The sequence below is a fragment of the Aspergillus ruber genome, assembly GCF_000600275.1.
Source record: "Aspergillus ruber CBS 135680 unplaced genomic scaffold scaffold00001, whole genome shotgun sequence".
Lineage (NCBI taxonomy): Eukaryota > Fungi > Ascomycota > Eurotiomycetes > Eurotiales > Aspergillaceae > Aspergillus > Aspergillus ruber.
The window spans coordinates 1,377,714-1,399,757 of NW_024467297.1; the positions used below are offsets into that span (position 1 = coordinate 1,377,714).

Here is a 22,044-nt window from a genome sequence, read left to right on the forward strand (position 1 = left end):
GTAGAAACTCTTTGACTCCAATGGGTATGTCCACCCAACCAGCACGGCAGGCCCCGCAGACCGCAGTTGCTGCACAACGCATCGATGCTTTGACCTCATGTAACGGCCCGACTTGGGGGCGAAAAGGTATTACCATGGTTTTACGTGGGAGATCTGGGGGATCTTGGTCGCCATTGCTAAGCAGAATCCTCACATAGTCACGATAACCGGCCCAACGAAGAAAGATCAACCCGTGTCAATCCAGGAACACATCAGTCCAGCTTGGCAACAGTAGCACGAACCATATTCCACTTCCCGACTTGATAGCACAAACAATCTCGATTAGATAGTCCACCTTTCTGTTAGCTCAAATGGACAAAGGAGATCGAGGCCAGAGATTCTATCCGCAATTTCCGCACTCGAGAAACTGCATTTTCGTCTCCCCAAAGAAGCTCCAGGTAGCCCCAGGATACCTGCGCGATCTACCACCCGTAAGATTATGGTCAGGATAGAAATCGCAGACAATATAAAACGCCATTAGCCTCTCCACGCGGGGACAGACGCACGACCGCAGCAAAGTGTGTTTCCGCCCAATCCCGGTTCCCGGCATCTTCTAGGGTTTGCAGATCTTCATTATCGTCGCACCAGGTTTCCAAGTCGCCAATTTGATGGAATACCAACCGCCCTCGTCAGACTTGTGATCATTCTCATTGATGAGCTTACGTTCCTCCGAGAAAGCCATGTGATCGAGAGCAGGTATAACAGGCTGTACATTAGTATTGAGATCCAGGGCACTACTAGAAACAAGCCTATAGCTAACCCCGCTTGATGGTTTTTGATCTAGAAGAAGAGCATTGGGGTTTGTCACAATCTCGCAGAATTCCCCGTTCTAATCTCTGTCAACGGGGAGCCATGGCGTCATCACCCTGTTCATTTAGTGCCCAGTTTTGCTCAGCTTTGCTCATCATTGTAATCCATTTTTCTCGAGTACATGGAGGATTCGGTTTGTGTCATTAACGGGGCTCTTTCTCTCAAACGCTCTTCTTTGGCTCTCGCTGCCATCCAGCCATAGTAGGCCGTTCGAACTTCTCGAGATGGGATCTGTTTCCTGAGGCGGTGTTGAAGTCCTTCCAAAGTCCATAAGGATGAAAGTTACTCACGTTCCAAGGCTTCGAAATATTTCCGAAGCTCTGGTTAGACATCGAAGGGTGCCACTTTCGTGGTGTAAATGACATGCTCATTTCTTAAACTAAAACGAAGCCATCAACATATCACAAGAAACTGTTTTTGCTGTCAGTGGAATACATCTAAGACGAGAATCAATATCTGAGGATAAGGCAAAGAGAAAATAGTGGGTGACAGAGCTCAGCTCCATAGAACTGTAAAGTAGTGGCTTGACATCCACAAATAAGCCGGAATAAACGACTATCATATACACATCACTTATAGCAATAGAGAGATCATCCTCCTATCCGTCAAATGGATTAGTACAAGCATAATCAAGATGTCTGAAGCAACGCACAAGGTTTACCTGATTTCAAGTCTCACCATCCTCGCCAGATCTTAGCCGGCCATTGTTCATCACACAACATCCCGAGCGCCATTCATAATCAGTGCAAATGAAGAGAACTGTGGCGGGTCACCAGAGATTCAACAGCGATTAGCTGATCGGGACAGACGCCTCGCAAGTAATGAGCCCATGGGCCTTTGGCCTTAAAAGCGTTTCAGCCGCTACGAGAGGCAGATGTGTCTATCAGGCTATCCAAAGAACTCCGTCTAGAAATTAAACAGACACGACTCTATGAAACTCGCAGTCCTGTGAAAGGGGCCATGAGAGGAATGAAAGTTTCAGGATCCAGTCTGACATGGCATGGTATATTTCTAAGGGTTGGTATGTCAAAAAGATCTTGTTTTTCGAGACTGAAGAAGGGCGAGACTTTAATGACGAGACAATTCAGTCTCCTTTTTTTTTTTTTTTTTATCATAAAGGCGAAGGCTTATGATAACATACCTGACGGTCGTGGGCAGGCCCTGGCTCAGCTAGGTACCTTGCAAGCGTTTCCTCTCTTGTCCTGGCATTGTTTCAGGGATGGCCCACTCAGCTCGGAGGAATTGGGATAAGCCATGAATGGTATTCTGAACTGAGTCCGATTTATTCCAATGGAATTTCATCGTCATACAGAAAGTCTTCACGCGACGTGTTTTCAAGCTTGGGATGGGCTTGGCTAAGTTATGTCCATGTTCCTGATGGGTCTGTCTGAAGAACGAAAGGCGAATGAAGATCTGAGAAAAAGCGCGACAGGAGGTCGTCAAGACTGGTACGAATAAACTACCTCCTTGACAATTTGGCTCAAACATAGACCATCGGAATCTGCTCGCTCCTCCTGAGACTTCGTGCAAAGAGACGGGTGGGCCAATAGATGTTTCCTGGCCGTTATCAGAACCGCCATGTGTGTCAGGAAATGATGGGGTATCAGATACCAGCAAATTAACGACTTATAGCATTTTAAGTTGAGGGCATACTATGCAACTTCGCAGAAGTTGTGATTAGTGCACTATCCCCATTTCCGACACCTTATTAAACCATACAAGGCCGGATTCACCATCGCAAATCACCTGGTATTGCACAAGAGGGATCCTTGGTGAGAGTTTGACAGTGGAGACATCCTGATCTCAACAGGATGGTTTGCCAAATTCAGAAGCATTACCCATCCCGAATCATAGTGAGTCAACTTCCATTGCTTCTTCAGTATCTTCTAATGCATATCGATGTTTGGAACAGCAAACCTTTTCAATTCGAATATAACACGACATGTTAGATTTTTCATTGAACAGTTGCAACTTCAAAACAAAAGCGAGAAATGACGACACTCGTGATACGGATTCTGTTGACGCAGTTTGTTCAGAATATGTCAAGGAATAGCACCCAGTATACGGCCTCAGAGCTAGTCAGGCGTGCTACGAAACACTCTCGCATATGCAACCGCAGCTCTAAGATATTTGAGCATCCTGTTGCTCACAATTCTCGACATAGAGCGAGCTCTAGCTGTATCACCGAGATAAATACCTCTAGGTATTCTACTAATCGAGCCCAAGAAATTGATAATCTGAGAATATAAATTCTTCTCGAGTTCATAAACCATATTGGCTCAAATAAGCAAAGCATTCCAATACCGATGGCCCCGACGAATAATAGAGAAAGTACCAGATCACGATAAACATTTTAGGCCGTGTGCCAAGAACTTTTTTGTGTCTTCACAAGCCTACGGCATGTGCACCCTTTTTTGTCGGAGCAAGCAAGGGAAATTGGAAGGAGGCCGTCGAAATCGAAAAAAATCTGCAGGAAGACCCGCGATATACGCCTCCATAAATACAAACCTCTCACTCTTGCAGCCTTTTTGGCACTGAGTGATATAGAGGCATTTGTTGTGCTCCCCAGAGACTTACAATATAAATATGATAACATCGAATTTTATGAGAGACGGGTTCGGGCCACCAAGGGTATGAGGCGGAACGAACATTTTCTTGGTGGCTTGACTAATATTGGTCAAGCGTATGACAGTAATTCACATGCCCATCAATGTTGCTATGTATGCCAAGGCATGATGGGTTACACAACCCAAGCCACCTTCGACCCGAAAAGTGTTCGCTCTTATATGTGCTAATTCAAATGGGAGCAGCGCGGGCAGTACACCACACCTTGTGCTAAAATGTCAGTCAGCTTGCAGTGCGCTTGGTGGTGGCAGAAGCATCACTTCAGCTCAAAGGTACTATTATGGACTTCACCAAATCGGTGCGCGGAAGCTACATCGAGACACAACATAGAGGTGGGTAATGAGACAAATTTGGGAACACATGCTACCATATATTACTACAGTGTCTGAAAACAAAGAACGACAATCAGAGATGCAAAACGTTGAATTCTTTTTCCGGTTCCTCATCTAATAGAGTTAAATGTTCTAGCGCCTTATCTAAAGAGAGACCACAAATGCTTGAATCACAGTTAGAACCAGGCCGGAATGCTCACCTACACACTCAGGCAACAGATATAGATCCGATGAACAGTGGCTTAACATGAGCCAAAATATTCAAGCATTGTTGTCGAATGCGCTCACTGGAAATCGCGGACAAATGGGCTTTCCGAGCTGGGCATTTCTCATCGTGTAGACAACGTAATCTTGTTAAAATGGGAGAAAACCTAGCTCATACATCCTATGTTGAATTGAGTTGACTGGAGTCTTTTCAGTTTGTTGCTACTGTGTAAAAACAAGAATATCACAGGCAGTTTCCAGCATGAACATTGTTGCGGTTAAAAGTATAAGTTAGGGCTTGTTGAGAAATCGTGCAAAATTGTTTCAATATCATTAAACACAGCTAACAATAGGCGACATTTACTCAACCAATTAGATATCTCTAAACTTTCCTGTGATCATTAACACAATGCCCAATTTTGGGCTTAGAATGTTGTCCCAACAGTTTGTATATTACATAATCATCTCCAGATCCCCGAATCCCCAAAATTTCCAAAATTTGCCGAAGGACAACAAACAACAACCACCGAGCCGAGCGAGCATCGCCAGCAATTGAGCACTCCTGCTCGCTCCTTCCGTCCTCTCTTCTCGAGTCGTCCTCTGTTAACGACCAAACCGCCAAAATGTCCCTAACCCGCGTCTACCTCTTTACCTACAACGCCCTCGCTTTCACTCTCTGGGCGACAAGCACCACCTACGCAGCCCTCCTCCTCACCCAACAAACCCCCCTCCCAACCATCTTCAACAAAATCTACAACCCCTACCTTCTCACCGCGCAATCTCTCGCGATCCTCGAAATCCTACACTCGCTTCTCGGCCTCGTGCGCGCTCCCGTGATGACTACACTCATGCAAGTCGCGAGTCGGTTGTTGCTGGTTTGGGGGATTATGTACCCGTTCGGGGATCATGGTGCTGCTTGGGGTGGGAGTAAGATTGTGGGTGGCTTTGGTGGGGAGGCGCAATTGGGTGATTATGCGTTTTTGGGGTGTTTGGGGGCTTGGGGGGTTACAGAGTGTATTCGGTATGGGTTTTTTGCGTTGCAGGTTGGTGGAGTTGGGGTGCCGGGGTGGTGGACTTGGTTAAGGTATGTCTCTCTTCTCTCCAGATTGCTCGGTATGAGGGGTAGAAAGAATGTTAATGAAGTAGATACAACACTTTCTACGTCCTGTACCCCCTTGGTATTAGCAGTGAGTGCACGATGGTGGTTAAAGCACTTAAGCCGGCAGCTGAGTTGCACCCGGCTTTCTGGTGGTTTTTGGTCGTTGTTCTTGGTATCTATGTTCCTGGTATGTCCCTCTATTCCCGTTCGTTCTAGTGGCATATACCGACTGACGACTCAGGCTCGTACATTCTCTACACGCACATGATTGCTCAGCGCCGCAAGGTTCTCAGGAAGCAGAAGAGCTAGGTTATCTTGATATGGTTGTATATATGTAGATATTAGTCTATAGTATCTATACCTATGATTACATTTCTTTCATGATATCCCGAACCGCCTTGGCCGCAAACTTCTTCCGTTCGCTTTCCGGTAAATCGGCGCTCATATCTGCTCCATTAGCATATGCCCGAACAGAAACAGAGAAAAATAAATACCTTTAATAGCCTGCATCCGTAACATCAACGCCTCCATTGACTCAACCTTAATGTCACCATCGTCATCACCTTCAAAATCGCCAAACTCCTCTCCATCATCACCACCCCGTTCAATTGCCATGCGCAAGCCAAACATCTCCCGCTCCAGCTCGTTGACCTCGAGATTGAACCCACTGCTACTCTTTTCAAAGCTTAAGAGTTGTTCTTCGAGGTCATCGTCAAAACCTAAATCTGCATCTGCATCTGCGGATTGATCATCAGAGGCCCAATCGTGAGTTTCGATGATTTGGCGAATTCGACGCATTCCTTGATATTCTGAGCTCAATTAGCATATACCATATTATGGAGTAGAAGAAGGGAGGGGCACGAACCGCCATATTTATCCCTAATATCCGTGTCCGGCGCACTAGGATCCCAACTCGCAATATCAAAATCCATCAGCCCGATATCATCAAGCTGTTCTTCCCACCAGGAAATAGAAAACGGTTCCTCCGTCTCTTCTAGCCCTCCGTCATCCTCGATATCACTGCCTCCTTTCTTCTTAGACTTCGTATTCTTATTCTTATTCCTATCCTCAACGAGAATAATCAACCCCAGCACCTCCCCAAACCCAATTCCCGCACCTTCACCATCACCGTCGCCATCACCACTTCTCTCACCCTCGATTAATTTCTTGACATCCCCGATACACCGTAGGAAGTCTTTGAGCGCTTGTACATCCTCCCGCTCACCCTCCTCACTAGTATCCCCGCCAATAGCATGCGGCCGCGGGTTCTTCAAACAGATAACGACACCCCCAATCGCATCACGCACGACCCGCGCCTCAGCGCCTGAGAATTCAGTTTTCCATTGCGCTGCTCCTGTTCCTTTCACTTCCGTTTCTGTCTTCGCCTCTGTTCCAATATTTGTATTCGCATCCGTAGACGACGTCGGAATCTCATCAACCCATATCGGCACCTCTGCTTTGTAATACTTATTCTCGATCGTGAGGGGGGTGTGTGTCGTATACCCCGCGAACGTCGTCGTCGCAGGCGCGTCTTCAGACTCGGTTGTAGTCGCAGCCACGGTCGTAGTCGCGGAAGGAGGATCTTTAACCGCGACGCCCGTTAATGTATGCAAGAGGGGAGGGATAGTGGTGAGGGAGTGCGAGGTCGGAGTGAGGATGAGGAGGCGGCGGGGAGAGGTGACTAGTTTGGATTGCGGTTTTGATGTCGATGTCCCGGAGGCGGGGTTTGGCAATGTTGTTGCTGTTGCTTCTGGTGATGAGGGAGGTGACGGAGTCATTATGGTCGGTGTTTTTTTTTTAGTGTGTGGTGGGTTTCTGGTGGGTTGGTTGTATATTTGAAGGGGACATGGATAGATTGCGGATGGAGAATCGGCGGAGCTGACTTGGATGGATTTGCAGGGCCAGAACCAAGCTCCAAGATTTTATACACGCCCCTATGTATTTGTTTGGCGTGAACAAGAAAGATATTTCTAACTATTATTATCCAGGCCTCGTTATCATGTGTTTGAGAATTACTGCCCCGTAGGTGTACAAACTACGGAGGCAGGACAGACAAACAAAGCTGATACCCCCAGAATCATAATCTCTAAAGGCCAGGAACAAATACCAATCCTGCCTGCTTTGCTTGCAACACTATCTATAGCATGAGCTGGACCAGACAGATTATCTCATTGAGCGTAAATTTTCAAGTCCCCTAGTAAAACAAAGAAAAAACGCCGACCATCACATGGAAAATGTAGTAGTAAACCGCGACAAAAACGAAAAGACCAAGTCCCAAGGACAAAAATCAACCCCTCCGCTGTCCCCTAGCCCTCTGCACCGTCGCCTTACCACGCGCCAATCCAACACCTCTGCCGCGCTGGCCTCTCGAGCGGAACATAGGTGCGTTCCTGTATCGCAGATTAGCATCCATCTTCCTTCCATCTTGCCTTGTTGTCTTGCAAGGCGCAATCCGTATACAAGGGCAGGGGGAGGGGCGTACCTCAACATATCCGGCACAATAAAGAACCGCACATGACTCCCCCGGATATAGACCTGGTCGAGATGCGAAACACGGCCGTCGCGGGCGGTCACGGTGATGTCTTTGAGTTGGACGTTCATGTTGTCCTCGGCTGTTTCATTGTTAGCTGTGTGTTCAAGGGTCGGACGGTGGTGGGTTTGGCTTGGTTGGATAGGTTCGGGACAGGTGGTGTGGACGTACCCTCCAAAAGCTTTCCTCGGTAGACGACGCCGGATGTAATCTCGAGGGTGACGACGTGGCCCTATCAAATATCTCAGCGTTAGCTCTTCTCAAGACAAAATCGTAAAGCTGGATAGAAAATAGAGCGAGCGTACCTGCGCTTCATTCAGAAGCTTGATTGGAATCCCGATCGTGCTAGTTAACTTGCCCATATCGACGACAATCCCTCAATGAATTCTTCTTAAAGAATAAGGAGATTATGAAAACGCGAATACGCGTTATTATTGAATTGCGAACGTGAGTGGAAGAAGCAGAGCAAAAGCGCAAAGACAACTCTGTAGCTTAGCTCAAGATCCAAGGCGGAGAGTTTTGCGGCTCTGTGGTCTTGGCGGTTTTTTTCTACAAGCATACAACTCGATCACTACTAACCATTACTCTCTACTACTCTGCACAGTGTACATAATGCGCAATTGAACATACATTCATACAGAAGAAGGGGGAAAAAAATGACAAACACAAACCTCCGCGGCTTCACTCAAGCCGTCCGCACCCTCCTTACAACACCCTCCCAATTCCTCCCACACCTCACAGTCCCAACCTTCACGCATCTCCCCGAGAACATCGGTCCATCTCTCGTCCAATCTCAACAAACACCACCAACAACCGAAAAAAACACGACAAAGTCACCGGTAATCCGCGCTCTAGTCCTCGACAAAGACAACACCCTCTGCCCCCCCAAAACAACAACCTTCCCACCCCAAATCCTCACGAAACTCGAACACTTGCGTAAATCCTCAACTTCGCCATTCAACCAACAAACATCCCCGTCATCGATATTGATAGTCTCAAACCGCGCAGGTAGTCACCCGCGCTACGACACCGAAGTACACTCCCTCGAATCCAGTCTCGAGTATCTCCAAATTCCCGTCTTCAGATTACCAGCGGGGATTGAGAAGAAACCATTCTGCGGGGAGGCTGTTGTAGACTGGTTCCGAGAGCGGGGGGTTGTTGAGCGGGCGGATGAGATTGCGGTTGTGGGGGATCGGTTGGGGACGGATGTGATTATGGCGAGTATGATGGGGGCGTGGAGCGTTTGGTGCCGTGATGGGGTGTATGAGGGTGTTGAGCCTGGGAAGGGGAGGCCAGGGATGAATATGCTGGAGAGGATGGAGATGTTGCTGGAGAAGTATTTGAGGGAGTCGAGGGGGTTGTGTGCGCCGCCGCCAAAAGGGTGGAATTACAGTTCGTAGACTGCGATGTACAAATACATACCCTGTACAATAGATAGATACCCTGAACAAAGTTATCCCAAAAATCATGATTCGGTGACTATCTCTACTAACTTCACACCGGAACTGCACGCCCAGGACAGAGGATGTTACAACCCTGTCAGCATGGATCCAGGCTAGAATCATGACCTAGAACAAACAAAACAAATGACCATCACGACAAGTGAAATACAAACAATACCTAACCCGCCGACCCAGAGTATATAAAAAGCAGCAACAAAAAGGGGAGAATCTGAAGAGAAATCGCCATCTTCAAGTCCGACTTTCTGGCATAACCACGTTAAAAAAAAAGTGTTGGATAAAAGGGGTCCCCTGGTCAGCATATACAACAAATGACCAGGATAAGAAGAGAAAAAAAAAAAAAAAAAAAAAACATGAAAAAAAGGAATCCAACCGCAGTCAGACGAAGAAGAGAAGAAAACCAGAAAGAATAAACACAAAAAGGGTCAGGACCAGCCGCAAGCAGAAGGGTATTAGTAACAACAAAACATCAATCAAAATATTTCAAATAGAACGGGAAATCACATCCGCCTAATCATCGCCATCAATTGACCAATTGGCCAAGTTGCAAAAGAGACACACAAATCTCAACGGGTCTCCTGTGTTGAACAGCATGGTATCCAATACAGGAACCAGTGAGCTTTGAGGGGGTATCGTTTTGAAAATCGGGAATGAATTGGATCAACACCATATCCTGCACAGGTGAAGGGAAACCCTAAATGGCTGAATCACGAGAATTTGTGCGCGTAAAAGCGAAAAAATATATCGAGTGCATGTCCGAGAACTTTACGATCCAGGTGCCAATGTGTTAGGATCCACGTGATCCAACGAGCCCATGCTCTGATAGTCGCCCTGAACGCTTGGCGAGTTGTGACCGGACAGACTATGAATGGGAATTTCAAAGTTGTTGCTCTCAAGTCCCATACTAGTGGGAACAGAGTAGTTCACATTTTGCTTGGGATACATCTCACCCAACCCCATACCCTCGTCTGCGAGCGAGGACTGATGCTCATGTCCAAAACCGTACATCTCCGTCGACGCGTGCGGCATGTTCGACAGCGGAGGCGAGTGATTGGCGATCATGGGGTCGGCAGCGCTGACGGTCGAGTATGGCGAAGCAGATTGCGACGCGATATGCGACGATTCCACCGCCGGCGAAACGAATGGCATGTGGAAGGGCGCCCCCATGGTGGTAGCAATTGGGGTGGACTCGCCTGCTGCTGTGAACATGGATGGACTCGCGAATTCGGATGGAGAGGCTGCGGTTGTCGCAGACATCGGAGGGCCTCGAGGATCCATTCCGTAGGGGGTCGAAGTGTCAATTCGCAGGTTTAGAGACAATGGGTGAGCTGGTTGAGGAACCGGAGCGTAAATCCCCGAGTCCGCATGGCTTGTGTACGGCGATGTCTGCGGCATGTTAAACGACAGCGGCGCTTGCAATGCCGAGAAATCCACCGCAACTGGGACGGAGCGACTCCGTTGGCGCTTGTGTCCTCGACCGGGGTGCAGACTCATATGCGGGTGGTGCTGAGGAGCATCCTGGTACATGCCCAAGAACGGAGCTGTGAAGTGGTGGTGGTTGGGCTGCGAAGCCGGGCGTTGGATAAAGGGAGGCGACATCGGAGGGGCAGGCATCGCAAAGTTGTAAGCCATACGGTTCTGGAAAGACTCCAGAGAAACCAATTTGGCGAGCTGAACGCTAAGAACCTTGGGATGACCTCCAAGATGGTGAACCAAGATCTGACTAGCTTGTTGCTCCTCAGTGAAGTCACCGCACTGGTAGAAGCCTCCAGAGTTGGAGGAATCCATGTAGAAAATCGGCGGACGGTTCAATTCCACGACCAAGCCACCAGGCCTGGGAGGGGCACCGTTGGGTAGGGGACCTTGGTCACCCGACTCCAGGGTAATGTTCTTGATGTGGGAGAAGGGGTACTCGATCTTGTATCCGGCGGAGTCGTTGTTGATGTAGTAGGTCATGCAGGCCTTCTCTGGCGAGTAGAAGACCACCAGGTCCATAGCATTTTGTCCGATGCGGCGCCAGCTTCCAACGCTCAGCGAACGGCATGTGAAGTGATGAATAACTGGAGATGCATAATTAGTAAGAGTATGCAAGCTACATGCAGGTGTCAAACTAAAACACTAGAACGTACCAACTTTGCCCGAAGGGGTGGCTTCACTGGGGTAGCCGTTGGCTCCATAAGCCCCCGCGCGGCCAAACGCATCCCTTGCGCCAGGCTTGTTTGGGTCAACCTGCATAGCGAGATACTGACGCATGGACTCGGGAATGGAGTCACAGCCCTCACCCGTTTCAATGCTTTTCTTGGCGAGCATTTTTATTTTGGCGCGGCTATGTCTGTTAGTCAATTCTGCACAAATCCATTATATCGATCGTAAAACTCACCGGTTCTGAAACCAAATTTGCACGGAACGCTCAGTCATGCTGATCTGTTGAGCGATCCGCTCCCTCGTGGCAGCGGTAGGAGTAGGGTTCTTGTTGAATTCCACCTCGAGAGTAGACAATTGATCCTGGGTAGCCCGTTGACGCTTGTTGTTCTTCTGCTGCTGGGTCAAGGTGCTCTTGCGATGAGGGCGGCGCGAGGCCGAAGCCGAAGTGGACGGAGTGTTGGTGACACTCGACATCGACGGAGATGGCGTCGAGGCGACAGACGAAGCAGTCGCGGAGGAAATGGCCGACGGGCCAGGGACGTCTGTCGAAGACATGGTTTGCATTGCTGAAATAGGATCGAAAAGGAGAAAAAGAGTAAAGAATGTCGAAAGAGTTGTTGTAAAGGAAACAAGAGAGGTGACGATCCGGCCGACAAGTGAGTCTCTCGAAGCAGCGTCAAGCGCGAGACGAAGAGATGACGGGAGGAAGGTGGAGTAAATAAACGAATGGCAGCGAGCTTGGAGAGAAAAGGTCCAAAGCTCCGTGAATAGAAATTTGGTGTGTATAAAAAAGGATCTGGTATACAGATCGGAGGAACCGGTGAGCGCGTCGCAGCGGCGTCAATCCAAGATCCCACAGGAAAACAGCTGACCTATGCAGCTGTATATAAGAAGCGAAAAGAATATAGTCTGCAATCTTCGCCCGTCTGCGTCAAGAATCCAGTCGCATATACCGGAAATCGGAGATAGAATGAGGATTGTCGTCGTGGAATGACGGGGTTCTCAGAAAGTCGACTGGCAAGCGTCGTCAGGGAGCGAAGAAAGTAGAGAGTAGTAGCGAGCGGTACGGTCGTCGTTGAAAGAGTGAAACGAAGCGACCTAAAAAAGTATAAACGAAGGAAAGAAAAGAAAAAAGCGAATGAAAACGAACGGATGGTCGGAGATGATAAGAAAAGAAAAAGAGAGATGGGGAGAGAAGAGAGAGGAGAGAAAAGAGAAGAGAAAAGAAGAGAGACTGAGGGAAAGAGGTGGAGGCCTCGGGTCAGGGGATTGAGAGGTATGATTGGCTGATCAGGTGGAGTGTAACACAGCCAGGTACAGTACAGTACAATGAACATGAATAATACTCTGCTGTAGTATACAGAATAAACAAAAAAAAAATCATACAGAAGAAAAAAAAAGTCGTATTTAAGACAGCCAATGCAATGGCTGGTGCTGGTGGTTATTCTGGCGCTCTGCTTTGGCGCTGCGGCTGGATGTTTGTTACAGAGTCGCCTGTTTTGGCCCCTGCAGGATGCACCTCAACTAGATTCCGTAGGAGAGATACTCTGTATAGAATAGTAGAGATAGTCTCTCTAGAGAAATGAATGATCTGTATACTCAGTTCCGAACAATGAACCGATACATCGCCAAGTACTACGGTACAAGTACAGCACGTTCGCCGTTGATAAATCCTCGTGCCCGATTCTAGCCAGTAGTCGCCGGACTCCAGCACCGCCAGAGCCCGCATCCGCAAGATCCGGTCTCCACGCATAGTGCGTGCCTGTGGATGTCTGGGTGCCTGTGCTGTGTCTGATATCCCCGTAGCGTATCCGTATCCGGAGCTTTTATGATATCAATATCATAAAAGCTCCAGTTCTATTCATACTATTATGTCTATCGTTGCTCTACAAGTACAATTATCAAATATTCGTCTACTCCGTAAAGGTGCACACAGATACCCCATCCAGTTAGTCTACCCCCTTACTTGACCCATGGTCACTGACCTTCGATCCAGGTACCCGAACCCACATGCCCATACATTCTGATTGGCCCAACCAACATGACAGCGAGGAGGTCAGCCTGTTTTGCAACCCCACACGCAAGAAGAGGGAAAAGGAGTATCTGTAAATAGAACACTTGCTGGTGGCTGTCCATGGGCTTCCCAGACTAGAACTGGAGGTAGGTGGTACAACCACTGCAGGGGTATGTACGTATAGTATAGTACTGGATACCCTAAGAGTCCACACTGTGCAGCAATGCCAACTTTGAACTGGGATCAGTATCCTATCCTATTGCGTTCCGTACAGAGACAAACTGCTGCTTACAGAACCCCGTAGACTGGACCCTAATCCGGCAATTCATAACTCAATCCAACCCCCTAAAACCCCGCCAAGACCAACTAATAACCTTAGCCACAGTAGTCTGATCCTATCCTCCTCACTCACCAGGCTATGACTAATTCGGTTAGTTTTTCGGTTCGTGGCGCTTTCGCCGGGGATGGTTATTGTGGGATGTGAATATCCGGAGTTCCTTATAGACACTCCGAGGAGGATGCAAATATAATTGATGTCTATACATAATAGTAATACTACCTATCGATATCTTATACAAACCACTGTACAGTCCATAGACAGTCAACGGGGGATTATTAATACAAATACTCACAGGTATCCCAACTCCAGTCAAAATCACACACAACGAAAGAGACAAAAGAAAAAACACAAATCAGGGCAAAGAAATGTCAGGTTCACTTCAAATGCCCCTTCCGAATCGCTCCATACCCCTTACTGAACAATTCATGAATATCCTTGGACCGCTGTGCATCCTCGCCAGAATGCCCCGTCTCAGGAATTTCATTAACAACATTAGGCCCATATTCCATATTAGTAGTAGCAACCGCAACCTGACCAGAGCCCGTCTTGGTCATAACCCGAGGCCGCGCCAGGAGTTCCTGCACCTGTCTCTCGCGCGCCTCCTCGTCCTCCGCCTCTGCTTCGCGCGCCAGCTCGAAACTCGCCTTCTTCGTGCCCCGGTCCCAGCCCTGCTGTAGCTCCATCGCCGCGGCTTCTTCAAACCGCTTCCGGATCTCCAAGTCCTGCTCGTATTCCTGGAAGATGTCCACGTCTGTTGGGAAGAGGTTTGCTCGGATTGCGCTGACGGTGATTTCAAAGACGATCACAGCCATGACGGTCACGAGGAGGACGGCCCAGAAGGAGAGATTGCGGCCGGTTTGCTTGAGAAAGTTGCCGTTAACGTGGTACACGCCTTTTCCGGATTCCATGGTGTAGCGAGACGAAAGAATCATGTTCCAGAGGAACCAACCGCCAATTGAAATAACCATTACGATCACCGACAGGTAGGTCTTGTTGTGCACCTCAAGCGCTTGCAGTTTGGTGTTAATAACCACCACGCACGCTGAGAACGTCACAAGTCCCAGTGAGTAGATGTCGTTGCCTGCGCGGTTGTTGAAGAGCACATTGCCAAACAGTCCGTACATGGTAAAGTAGATGATCATCGCTTCGCACGCTGCCATGAATGTCCACCCCAGGAACAGCTTGATGTTAAATCCAGCATGTCGTTGGCCCTTGTTGTACAACTCCGGCACAGCCAAAAGCGTTGGCGCGGCAAGGTCCTTGGTAAAGATACCCAAGAAAATCACCGCAAGCGACGTGAACAGCGTGTTGAACATACTCAAACTCCACGACTCGTACAAACTCGTTCCCGTGTACCCGTTCCATCGCTGGTAGAGCGCTTGCGTCAGGTAAAACAGCATTTCTTTCCAAAAAGTTCCTAGCGTGTACTTGCAAGCCCGGATATAATTCCATCGTCCGTGACAAAGAAGCAGTTTCAGCAGGAATCGGAACTGAGCAATCGAGTAATCTGAAATCCTAGCAGCCTGCAATCCTTCCTTACCCGTAATGCCAATACCCACGTGCGCTTCTTGGATCATGGCAATATCATTGGCACCATCTCCGATCGCCAGCGTTACGGAATCCTTGACCTGAAGACGAATCGACTTCACAAGGAACGCCTTTTGCTTAGGACTGGCACGGCAGCAAATAACCGAGTCGACAAGGATGGCAAGGTTAAGGAACCGCACCCGCAAGGTCGCGTCCGCCTCAATCATCAACAACGTCTGTCCATCCACAACCAAAACCGAATGAGCCACGACACCCTTGGTGATATCCACCGTGAGCTTCACAATTGATTGTTCGACATCGCCATTCTCCTGATCAAGAATGACAACCGTGGAGTAATCTCTGACTAGACGACACGAATGGCCAACGTTGATGGCCGTTTCGCGCTTGTCGCCAGTCAACATCCAGAGCTTGATGTTGGCCCGTCGCAACTTGTCAATCGCCTCCGGCACGCCCTTTTGCAACTTGTCCTCGATCGCCGTAGCACCAGTCAGCTCCAGATGTTGCTCGATCTCCTCGCCTACTTTCTCAATCTTCTCTTGCCGGTCGGTCAGACTAGTGCAAGCCTCGTGATATGCCTTCTTCCAGTTCTCATACGTCGCTTCATCTAAATAACGATGACCATATAGAAGTGTCCGCAGACCCTCAGTCGCAAAGTCGTTCAGATGCTGGAAGCACCGTTCAAACACTGCCGTCTCGTTGACCACCAGCGCCTCCTCCACCAGTTCTTCATACTCCGCATCATGCATGGAGCTGGAGTCTGAGACCGCCATGGATGCACGTCCAAGTTGAGTCGAAGGTCGCGGGCTGTAAAACGCGCTGTCGTTTTCCCGAGTCAAGATACCGTGGTCCGTTTCACGATCGCGCAGCCAGACATCAATGCTATCTCGCAGAGTGTTAACCTGCTGACCAGAGACACTTGAACGACGGTGCATGCTAGGTCTGCTGAAACCACTTTCCTTTCGGTTGTTGTATTCGCTGTTGCGCCGTATGATCGAGCTCGCCTCTGCAGCCTTGCGCCTGCTCGCGCGCCTCTCAATTTCGACGGCCTTCTCTTGCGCCAGATTAGACTTCTTCAGCAGGTTCATCAGAATGCTGTCCGCGCCCTTGCAGAACACACAGATACGCTGGTCCGGCATCCGTACAAGAACTGACATTCGTTTCCGCGCACTTGAGAATTCAATAACCTCTAGGATCTCAAACATCTCGTCAATGGCCGGCTCATATGGTCCATGGGGGAAACTTCGAATGGTCAAGATGTTCGACTGGCGATCCTGGACCAAGTACCCAAGCTCCCGCGCGGCTGAAACCAGTGCCAGTTCATCCGGCGAAGACGCCTGGTATGACATATCGCCGTTTTCGTCCTCTTCAGGAATGCAGGTGTGGCACAGAGCAATTGAGAGAAGGAACAGCTTGGCTTTGCGCGCAAAGACGGTGTAAGGTTTACGCTGTATATACTCAATCATGTCCGTGGTCCGGCAGGTGGAGGCCATCTTGCCATCCCTGAGGGATCGACCCCTCATGGACATAGTACCAGCCATATCCACGCCGGTAGACACGTTCGACTGTCTGACACCACTTGGCCGGACCTCTGACACGTTGGACTTGCGTCCCATGGCCTTCTTCCCTTTGGCACTTCGCTTTTTGTGAATTAGCTTGCCACGATCGCCTTCTTTGGCTTCTTCTTCACGAATGTCGAGATCGTGGAACCATGCCGTGCCCGCGACACTCATCTTGCGGAACTTCATCGTGTTGTTCGTCAGAGTACCAGTCTTGTCCGAAAAGACATAGCTCACTTGTCCCAGTTCCTCGTTGATGGTTGACGTTCGTGCTTCAAGGGGAGTATTCGTTTCTTCATCGTACATGTCGATATCGTTCAAGAGGAACATCTGGGCAACCTTGACAATTTCCATACTCACGTAAAGAGAAATTGGAATCATTGTGTTGAACATGATCAAAAACGACGTGAAAATGGGACCCAAGTCAACACTTGCCTGCGTCAAGTACCATGCGGAGTTCTCCACGTCCTCGGCCCAGTATTTGTACGCGATAGTACAGGCGACCGCCAACGCGACGACTAGCGCCACAATTAGCATGACGACGCGGTTAACCCTGGCCTGCAGGGAGGGCGACTTGATCCGCGGGTTCTTGTTAGCGTTCATTCGAATCTTGCACTCCTCGCCGGTGTAAATGACCATCCCAAGAACATGTTCAGTGTTGCGCAGAATGCTCCCACGGTAGACAATCTCGTTGTTAGTCAATGGCAACTTTTCCTGGCCGTTGATGACCACATTTCCATCGAATTTGTAGAGGTCCAGGTTGGGGTCTTCCACTGCAAAGTGAATGGAGTTGCTGCAGATATCCTCGACCGTGGCGCAAACCTTGGAGACTGGCTGGCATGGCTGTTTATTCTTGAGATTCGTTTCACCGTCCAAAGCCATGGTCTCGATGTACGCAACTCCATTGGGTCCCTCGGCATGAAGCAAGACGAAATCCGCAGGCACGGGTTGATCGCGCTCGAGTCTGATAACATCGCTGACCTTGATATCTTCCCATTTGATAGAAGCCCAATCCTGGGAATCACTTGTCATGGAGACGTCACCACCTGAGGCTGCCGGGGAAGCGCCTTTTCCGGGGCGCAGAACGTTTGCATAACGGTTGTTTTCTTCTTTGTCTAAGCGATAGCGACGCCAATCATCAAGCCCTTCTTTACCCATCGAGATACCAACGAAAACCAACAAGGGAACCAGAGTAGTGTAAGTACCGGTAGTACTCAGACCGGGAATCATCTGCAGAATCGCGACAACCAGGAAATAGAAGTTTGCAAGTTTAGTGAATTGCGCCCACAACTGGCGAGGAAAGAAACTCCAGAAACTGTAACGACTCGACCGAATCCAGTTGCCGATATATGGTTTCCCCGTACGTTCGTCAATAGGGGTTTGAGCGCATTTCGGATCCAGGTCGATGTGACGGCCATCCTTGCTTGGAGGGATGTCTTTGATACGTAGAATAGTCTTGCGGATGGCCTCCAGAGCGTTGTTGACACGACTGGTCATCAGAGTGCTCATCGCTTTTCTCTTGAGCCACCTCTCGTGCGAAATCGACGTGGAAAGTCTCCCTTTGTTGTCCTCGGACGGTTCCGAGAAGTAGGTCGACACATCTTCTCTTGAAGTTGATGAATCTGCTGCAGCCTCTTCAATCGTCAATTCATGCTTCTCATCTTCCGAAGCGTTCCCGTCCTCCGCTGGAATGCGCTTGTCCTTGGCTGGCTCAGTTACCTGCTGAGTTGCCTCTTGCGGACCACTGGCTTCACCTAATTCAATTGCACTGGGAGGCACCTCGTCAGTCTGGGGCTGCATATTCTTCGTAAATATGGCGCGACGCAGCGAATATCCCCGATTGCGGGATCTGGAGCGACTCGACTCCTGGGGTGACGGAGGGGACAGCGCCGCATTTGGAGAGAGAGGAGAGGGACTCCGATCTGGAGAGCGACCGGCAGAATGAGATCGCGGGGGTGCCAGATTGGTAGTGTTCAGAGTAAGTCCCCTGGACGCCGCCCGTCGCCCTTCCCAACTCCCATCTCGCGACTCCTCCACACCGGGTCGTTCGAGATCGGTCGAGAAGCGAACATGTTGCTGCTGGGATGACCTGCGGCCAGAATCCGAAAATGTCCTAGTAGGGAGAGGCCTTGAGCCGATGCTTTCCTGCGATGGAGCCCTTAAAATCGACGGTGGTGCTTGCAGAGACTGTGGTCTTGAAGATGCCGTCTCTCCCTCTGTGGGCTGAGGCTGAGACACCCCCTGTGGAAGAGAATTCTCGGACGAACTATCATCTTTTGACATGGCGAAGGAATGTGCTCTCCACAACAATTTCCTTTTGCGTTTATTTCGGAATGCTCAGCGTCCCGATTGCTCTCCTTGCATCCACCAGTTGACAGATTATTAATTCAATGAATATATATACGTCTATCGATAGAACGTCAAAGTTCGTAGCGCGTGTAGTCAAATCGTCAGAATTTCGAGATAATCGTAACTAGGGCCGGGGAGGCATTATTCTCGCAGTCGACGTGACAAAACCGGAAGAAATCTGTAATGACAGGATATCCACATTAGCTGCTTCCGCTGCCGCTGCTTGCAATCACTTGTTTTTTTCCAAACACACCAAATTACCAAAGACACAAGCAACTAGCGATGCGATACTCCTGCGAGACGGAAGTGAAACGTGAGATTAATGGGCCACCGCAAGTCTCCCGTCTGGAGCGTCTGAGATAACCAAAGAAACAGAAAAGAAAAAAGAACCGAGCAACAACAACAACCAAACTTTTCTGCAACCACACTTGCAACCCTGTACAAGGCGGGAAAGCAACATAAAGCAGAAAAACCAACACCTGCGCGATGCAAAGAAGACGAATCGACGATTCCACAGGCGGACAGGTCGGCCTGGGGGAAGGCGGAACGTGCGCTAATTGGTCAGGGGACGGATGCGGCGTGGATTGTTTGAGCAAGCGACAGGCAAAAAGAGGGTGAGAAGGCAGCAATTGGAGAAGGACCCAAAATAAAGTCTAGACATTTGACTCAATACAACTTAAGCGTCCCTCAGCGAGGTACGTACCCATTGTACGTAGCCCCCAAGATCGCGGAACCGTGGTTAAAACACTGCCTCTCTGGTCTTTGCCACAAAAGGACTGAGCTGCCAATTGAAGAATTAAGAGCGCATGGTCATGTAAATGGTTTCTTGGTACTCTGAGGGAATCATCTGTCAAAGGTCAGGTGACCAGGTTTGACATTTTTCTGGAATCGATCCCAGATCCCTGGTCGAGTTCAGCGTCGCCATTGTATGCAGGTGAACAGGTAATAGCCAGCGCTTAGCCTTTACTTGAAATCACTATTGATTAAAATATGTGGACCTCATCGCATAACATGGCTTGTCGCAGCAATAACAGTGGTCCACTGTTATATATATACTTGTACTTGTACTTGTACCTTGGAAAACACCAAAACCTGCGAACTAGACGTGAAGCATTAAATTCGTTATATGCTCCACTGGCTAGCATAGAATGATAGCTGTTTCCAAGGTGCTACTGCGGTTGAGGGATTTAAGCATTGTCCGTTGGGCAGAAATGCCAGGAAATCCCGCAACCTACTGCGAAGACGAGAGGGGTCTCAACGATAACAAAATCCTGAGCGTCTTTTCGTTAACATTAACTTTTTTTTTTTTTTTTTTTTTCGCCTTTGCGCAATGAGCTAATGCTTCCTAGCAGTGTAAGAAGACATTGACGCTTCATTGATGTTACGACTGTCCTCGTGGTAGATTGATCAATATAACCTTCCCTGTCAGACATCAGAGGAAACTGCTGTCGACATGTCAAGTCTGGTAGAGTCTCTAGTGTCGTAAAGACGACTGCACTCGAAGATGCGGTAAATATCAAAGTGAGATACTAGATCTATAATGATGCAGGTATAAATGTCCGGTTGTCAAAATGTCGCGCAGTCACTCCATATTTGCACATCTACATCCCAAGGCCAAACATTCAGAGCGGACATGGAAAACCGGGATCTTTAATTAATCTCATAATAATGGAGCCATATGGCGTTGGACATACTTTGAAAGAGGGAATCTTGCGAAGAGCTGTCATCGAGGAAACATTTTTTAGATGGCGACTCCGGTGAGCAAAAATGTAACTCGCAAAGATGGGGTGCGGACTTTTGTTGCATTTGGTAATAAGAAAGAGGTTACAGGACCTGGTATCTGCACTTGAATCAGGTGAGTGGGTAGGCTGGGCTATAGCAGGAGTCAGTTGTACGTCTCGGTACCACCTGAAATCCTACACGACGCAAATGGGGGGTTGAGGTTTTCATAATGTACTCTGTACTGAATATTCTGCTAAGATGCGGCGTTATCCTGTATGGTCAGAGATGACAGCGGGAATTCCGAAATGTTCCATCGTATCCCTTACATGCCCCGCATGGAGTAGTGTCAGACAACAGGCAAGGATATTATTGTCATGACCGTGGATCTTCGAGAAGTACGTTGTTAGAAAAAATGTAGGCGGTGGCTAATCTGATTGATATGATCTTGGCCGCCGACATCGGCGAGTCCATCCGGGATGGACGCACGGAAGGGCTAGCGTATTTGTTATCTGATTTTGGCCTCCATGCATGATTTACGACTTTTCTGCAGGCTATTAGTGGTGTTATCCTGTCAGACGACATGAATTTCCTATATTGCACATTCTTATGTATCCTTCTGCACCAAGAAATGAAGTGGCAGGATTTTGTTTCCCGAGTTGGCCATGTCACACTTTCGATGCCAGACCGAGTTATCTGATCCGGCAGCCGACTTCCCGAGAGTCACGTGAAATATCCCTGGATACTCCGGATATTTCCTTCTGTTACGGATGACGGGTATTGAATAGAAAAAAAAGGAATCTTACGGATATTCTTATTCCCATCGACGTCAAAAACCGGCAAATGAACATATATTACTGCTGGGATATTGAGCAGATGATGTTATGGTGAACACAACAGAGGTAACCGAGGATGAGGAAAAATAACTGCCACCGGATCAGATTAGATACAGAGATCCTTGCAGGTATCGTACTGTCGCGTATTACCGCTTGCCACTATACAAACGTTACCACTCCATACTATCCATTCAGCTACTTCCCTTGCAAGACAAATAGGAATCTTTCTTAATTACGATTAATGTTCCTTTCAATAGCTAGACCAATTGCTGCTTGACAGTTGTACTCAGAGCATTCCAATTCGTTATGATCAATCAGACCCAGCGCAAACGAGTGACTTACCGAGAACGGTAGAGACTAGACGCTGCATTGCAGATCTCGGCCTGAGATTCAACAATTTTCTCTCTGCGGGGGTATGATCTTAATTTCTTGTCTTGT

At 48.6% G+C, this 22,044-nt stretch overlaps 6 protein-coding genes across 6 annotated transcripts; 2 read left to right on the forward strand and 4 right to left on the reverse strand.

Annotated features, from left to right (window-relative positions):
• The first annotated feature begins 4,524 nt into the window (after positions 1-4,524).
• EURHEDRAFT_407890 (protein tyrosine phosphatase-like domain-containing protein) lies at positions 4,525-5,445 on the forward strand. Its single transcript, XM_040780689.1, has 3 exons — positions 4,525-5,094; positions 5,157-5,296; positions 5,351-5,445. Exons 1-3 carry the CDS (start codon positions 4,634-4,636, stop codon positions 5,416-5,418), a joined length of 669 nt encoding a protein of 222 aa, XP_040643575.1. The 5' UTR covers positions 4,525-4,633; the 3' UTR covers positions 5,419-5,445.
• Positions 5,428-6,953, reverse strand: EURHEDRAFT_407892 (uncharacterized protein). Its single transcript, XM_040780690.1, has 3 exons — positions 5,975-6,953; positions 5,604-5,918; positions 5,428-5,556 (listed from the first exon to the last, which is right to left on the reverse strand). The coding sequence occupies exons 1-3, from the start codon at positions 6,885-6,887 to the stop codon at positions 5,477-5,479; spliced, it is 1,308 nt and encodes a 435-aa protein (XP_040643576.1). The 5' UTR covers positions 6,888-6,953; the 3' UTR covers positions 5,428-5,476.
• Positions 6,954-6,995: 42 nt separating this feature from the next.
• Positions 6,996-8,141, reverse strand: EURHEDRAFT_469700 (putative small nuclear ribonucleoprotein SmD3). Its single transcript, XM_040785289.1, has 4 exons — positions 7,945-8,141; positions 7,811-7,871; positions 7,592-7,721; positions 6,996-7,499 (listed from the first exon to the last, which is right to left on the reverse strand). Exons 1-4 carry the CDS (start codon positions 7,999-8,001, stop codon positions 7,397-7,399), a joined length of 351 nt encoding a protein of 116 aa, XP_040643577.1. The 5' UTR covers positions 8,002-8,141; the 3' UTR covers positions 6,996-7,396.
• A 30-nt stretch (positions 8,142-8,171) lies between these two features.
• On the forward strand, positions 8,172-9,443 carry EURHEDRAFT_407895 (phosphatidylglycerophosphatase). Its single transcript, XM_040780691.1, has one exon. It carries the CDS (start codon positions 8,296-8,298, stop codon positions 9,037-9,039), a length of 744 nt encoding a protein of 247 aa, XP_040643578.1. The 5' UTR covers positions 8,172-8,295; the 3' UTR covers positions 9,040-9,443.
• Positions 9,444-9,632: 189 nt separating this feature from the next.
• Positions 9,633-11,962, reverse strand: EURHEDRAFT_33024 (uncharacterized protein). The gene is made up of 3 exons (XM_040778361.1): positions 11,480-11,962; positions 11,229-11,425; positions 9,633-11,159 (listed from the first exon to the last, which is right to left on the reverse strand). Exons 1-3 carry the CDS (start codon positions 11,806-11,808, stop codon positions 9,865-9,867), a joined length of 1,821 nt encoding a protein of 606 aa, XP_040643579.1. The 5' UTR covers positions 11,809-11,962; the 3' UTR covers positions 9,633-9,864.
• Positions 11,963-13,972: 2,010 nt separating this feature from the next.
• EURHEDRAFT_512039 (aminophospholipid-translocating P4-type ATPase DNF3) lies at positions 13,973-18,985 on the reverse strand (the record flags this gene model as incomplete). The annotated part of the gene is made up of 2 exons (XM_040786025.1): positions 13,973-18,815; positions 18,873-18,985. 2 exons carry the CDS (start codon positions 18,983-18,985, stop codon positions 13,973-13,975), a joined length of 4,956 nt encoding a protein of 1,651 aa, XP_040643580.1.
• Positions 18,986-22,044: the final 3,059 nt, after the last annotated feature.

Coding starts and splice junctions, on each gene's coding strand:
- EURHEDRAFT_407890 (XM_040780689.1), top strand. CDS start 4,634: ATGTCCCTAACCCGCGTCTACCTCTTTACCTACAACGCCCTCGCTTTC. Junction 5,095..5,156: donor GGGTGGTGGACTTGGTTAAG/GTATGTCTCTCT, acceptor TTAATGAAGTAG/ATACAACACTTTCTACGTCC. Junction 5,297..5,350: donor TCTTGGTATCTATGTTCCTG/GTATGTCCCTCT, acceptor CTGACGACTCAG/GCTCGTACATTCTCTACACG.
- EURHEDRAFT_407892 (XM_040780690.1), bottom strand. CDS start 6,887: ATGACTCCGTCACCTCCCTCATCACCAGAAGCAACAGCAACAACATTG. Junction 5,919..5,974: donor TATTAGGGATAAATATGGCG/GTTCGTGCCCCT, acceptor AATTGAGCTCAG/AATATCAAGGAATGCGTCGA. Junction 5,557..5,603: donor ACGGATGCAGGCTATTAAAG/GTATTTATTTTT, acceptor CTAATGGAGCAG/ATATGAGCGCCGATTTACCG.
- EURHEDRAFT_469700 (XM_040785289.1), bottom strand. CDS start 8,001: ATGGGCAAGTTAACTAGCACGATCGGGATTCCAATCAAGCTTCTGAAT. Junction 7,722..7,810: donor CCGAGGAAAGCTTTTGGAGG/GTACGTCCACAC, acceptor ACAATGAAACAG/CCGAGGACAACATGAACGTC. Junction 7,500..7,591: donor ATTGTGCCGGATATGTTGAG/GTACGCCCCTCC, acceptor TCTGCGATACAG/GAACGCACCTATGTTCCGCT.
- EURHEDRAFT_407895 (XM_040780691.1), top strand. CDS start 8,296: ATGACAAACACAAACCTCCGCGGCTTCACTCAAGCCGTCCGCACCCTC.
- EURHEDRAFT_33024 (XM_040778361.1), bottom strand. CDS start 11,808: ATGCAAACCATGTCTTCGACAGACGTCCCTGGCCCGTCGGCCATTTCC. Junction 11,426..11,479: donor CAAATTTGGTTTCAGAACCG/GTGAGTTTTACG, acceptor TAACAGACATAG/CCGCGCCAAAATAAAAATGC. Junction 11,160..11,228: donor CACCCCTTCGGGCAAAGTTG/GTACGTTCTAGT, acceptor ATGCATCTCCAG/TTATTCATCACTTCACATGC.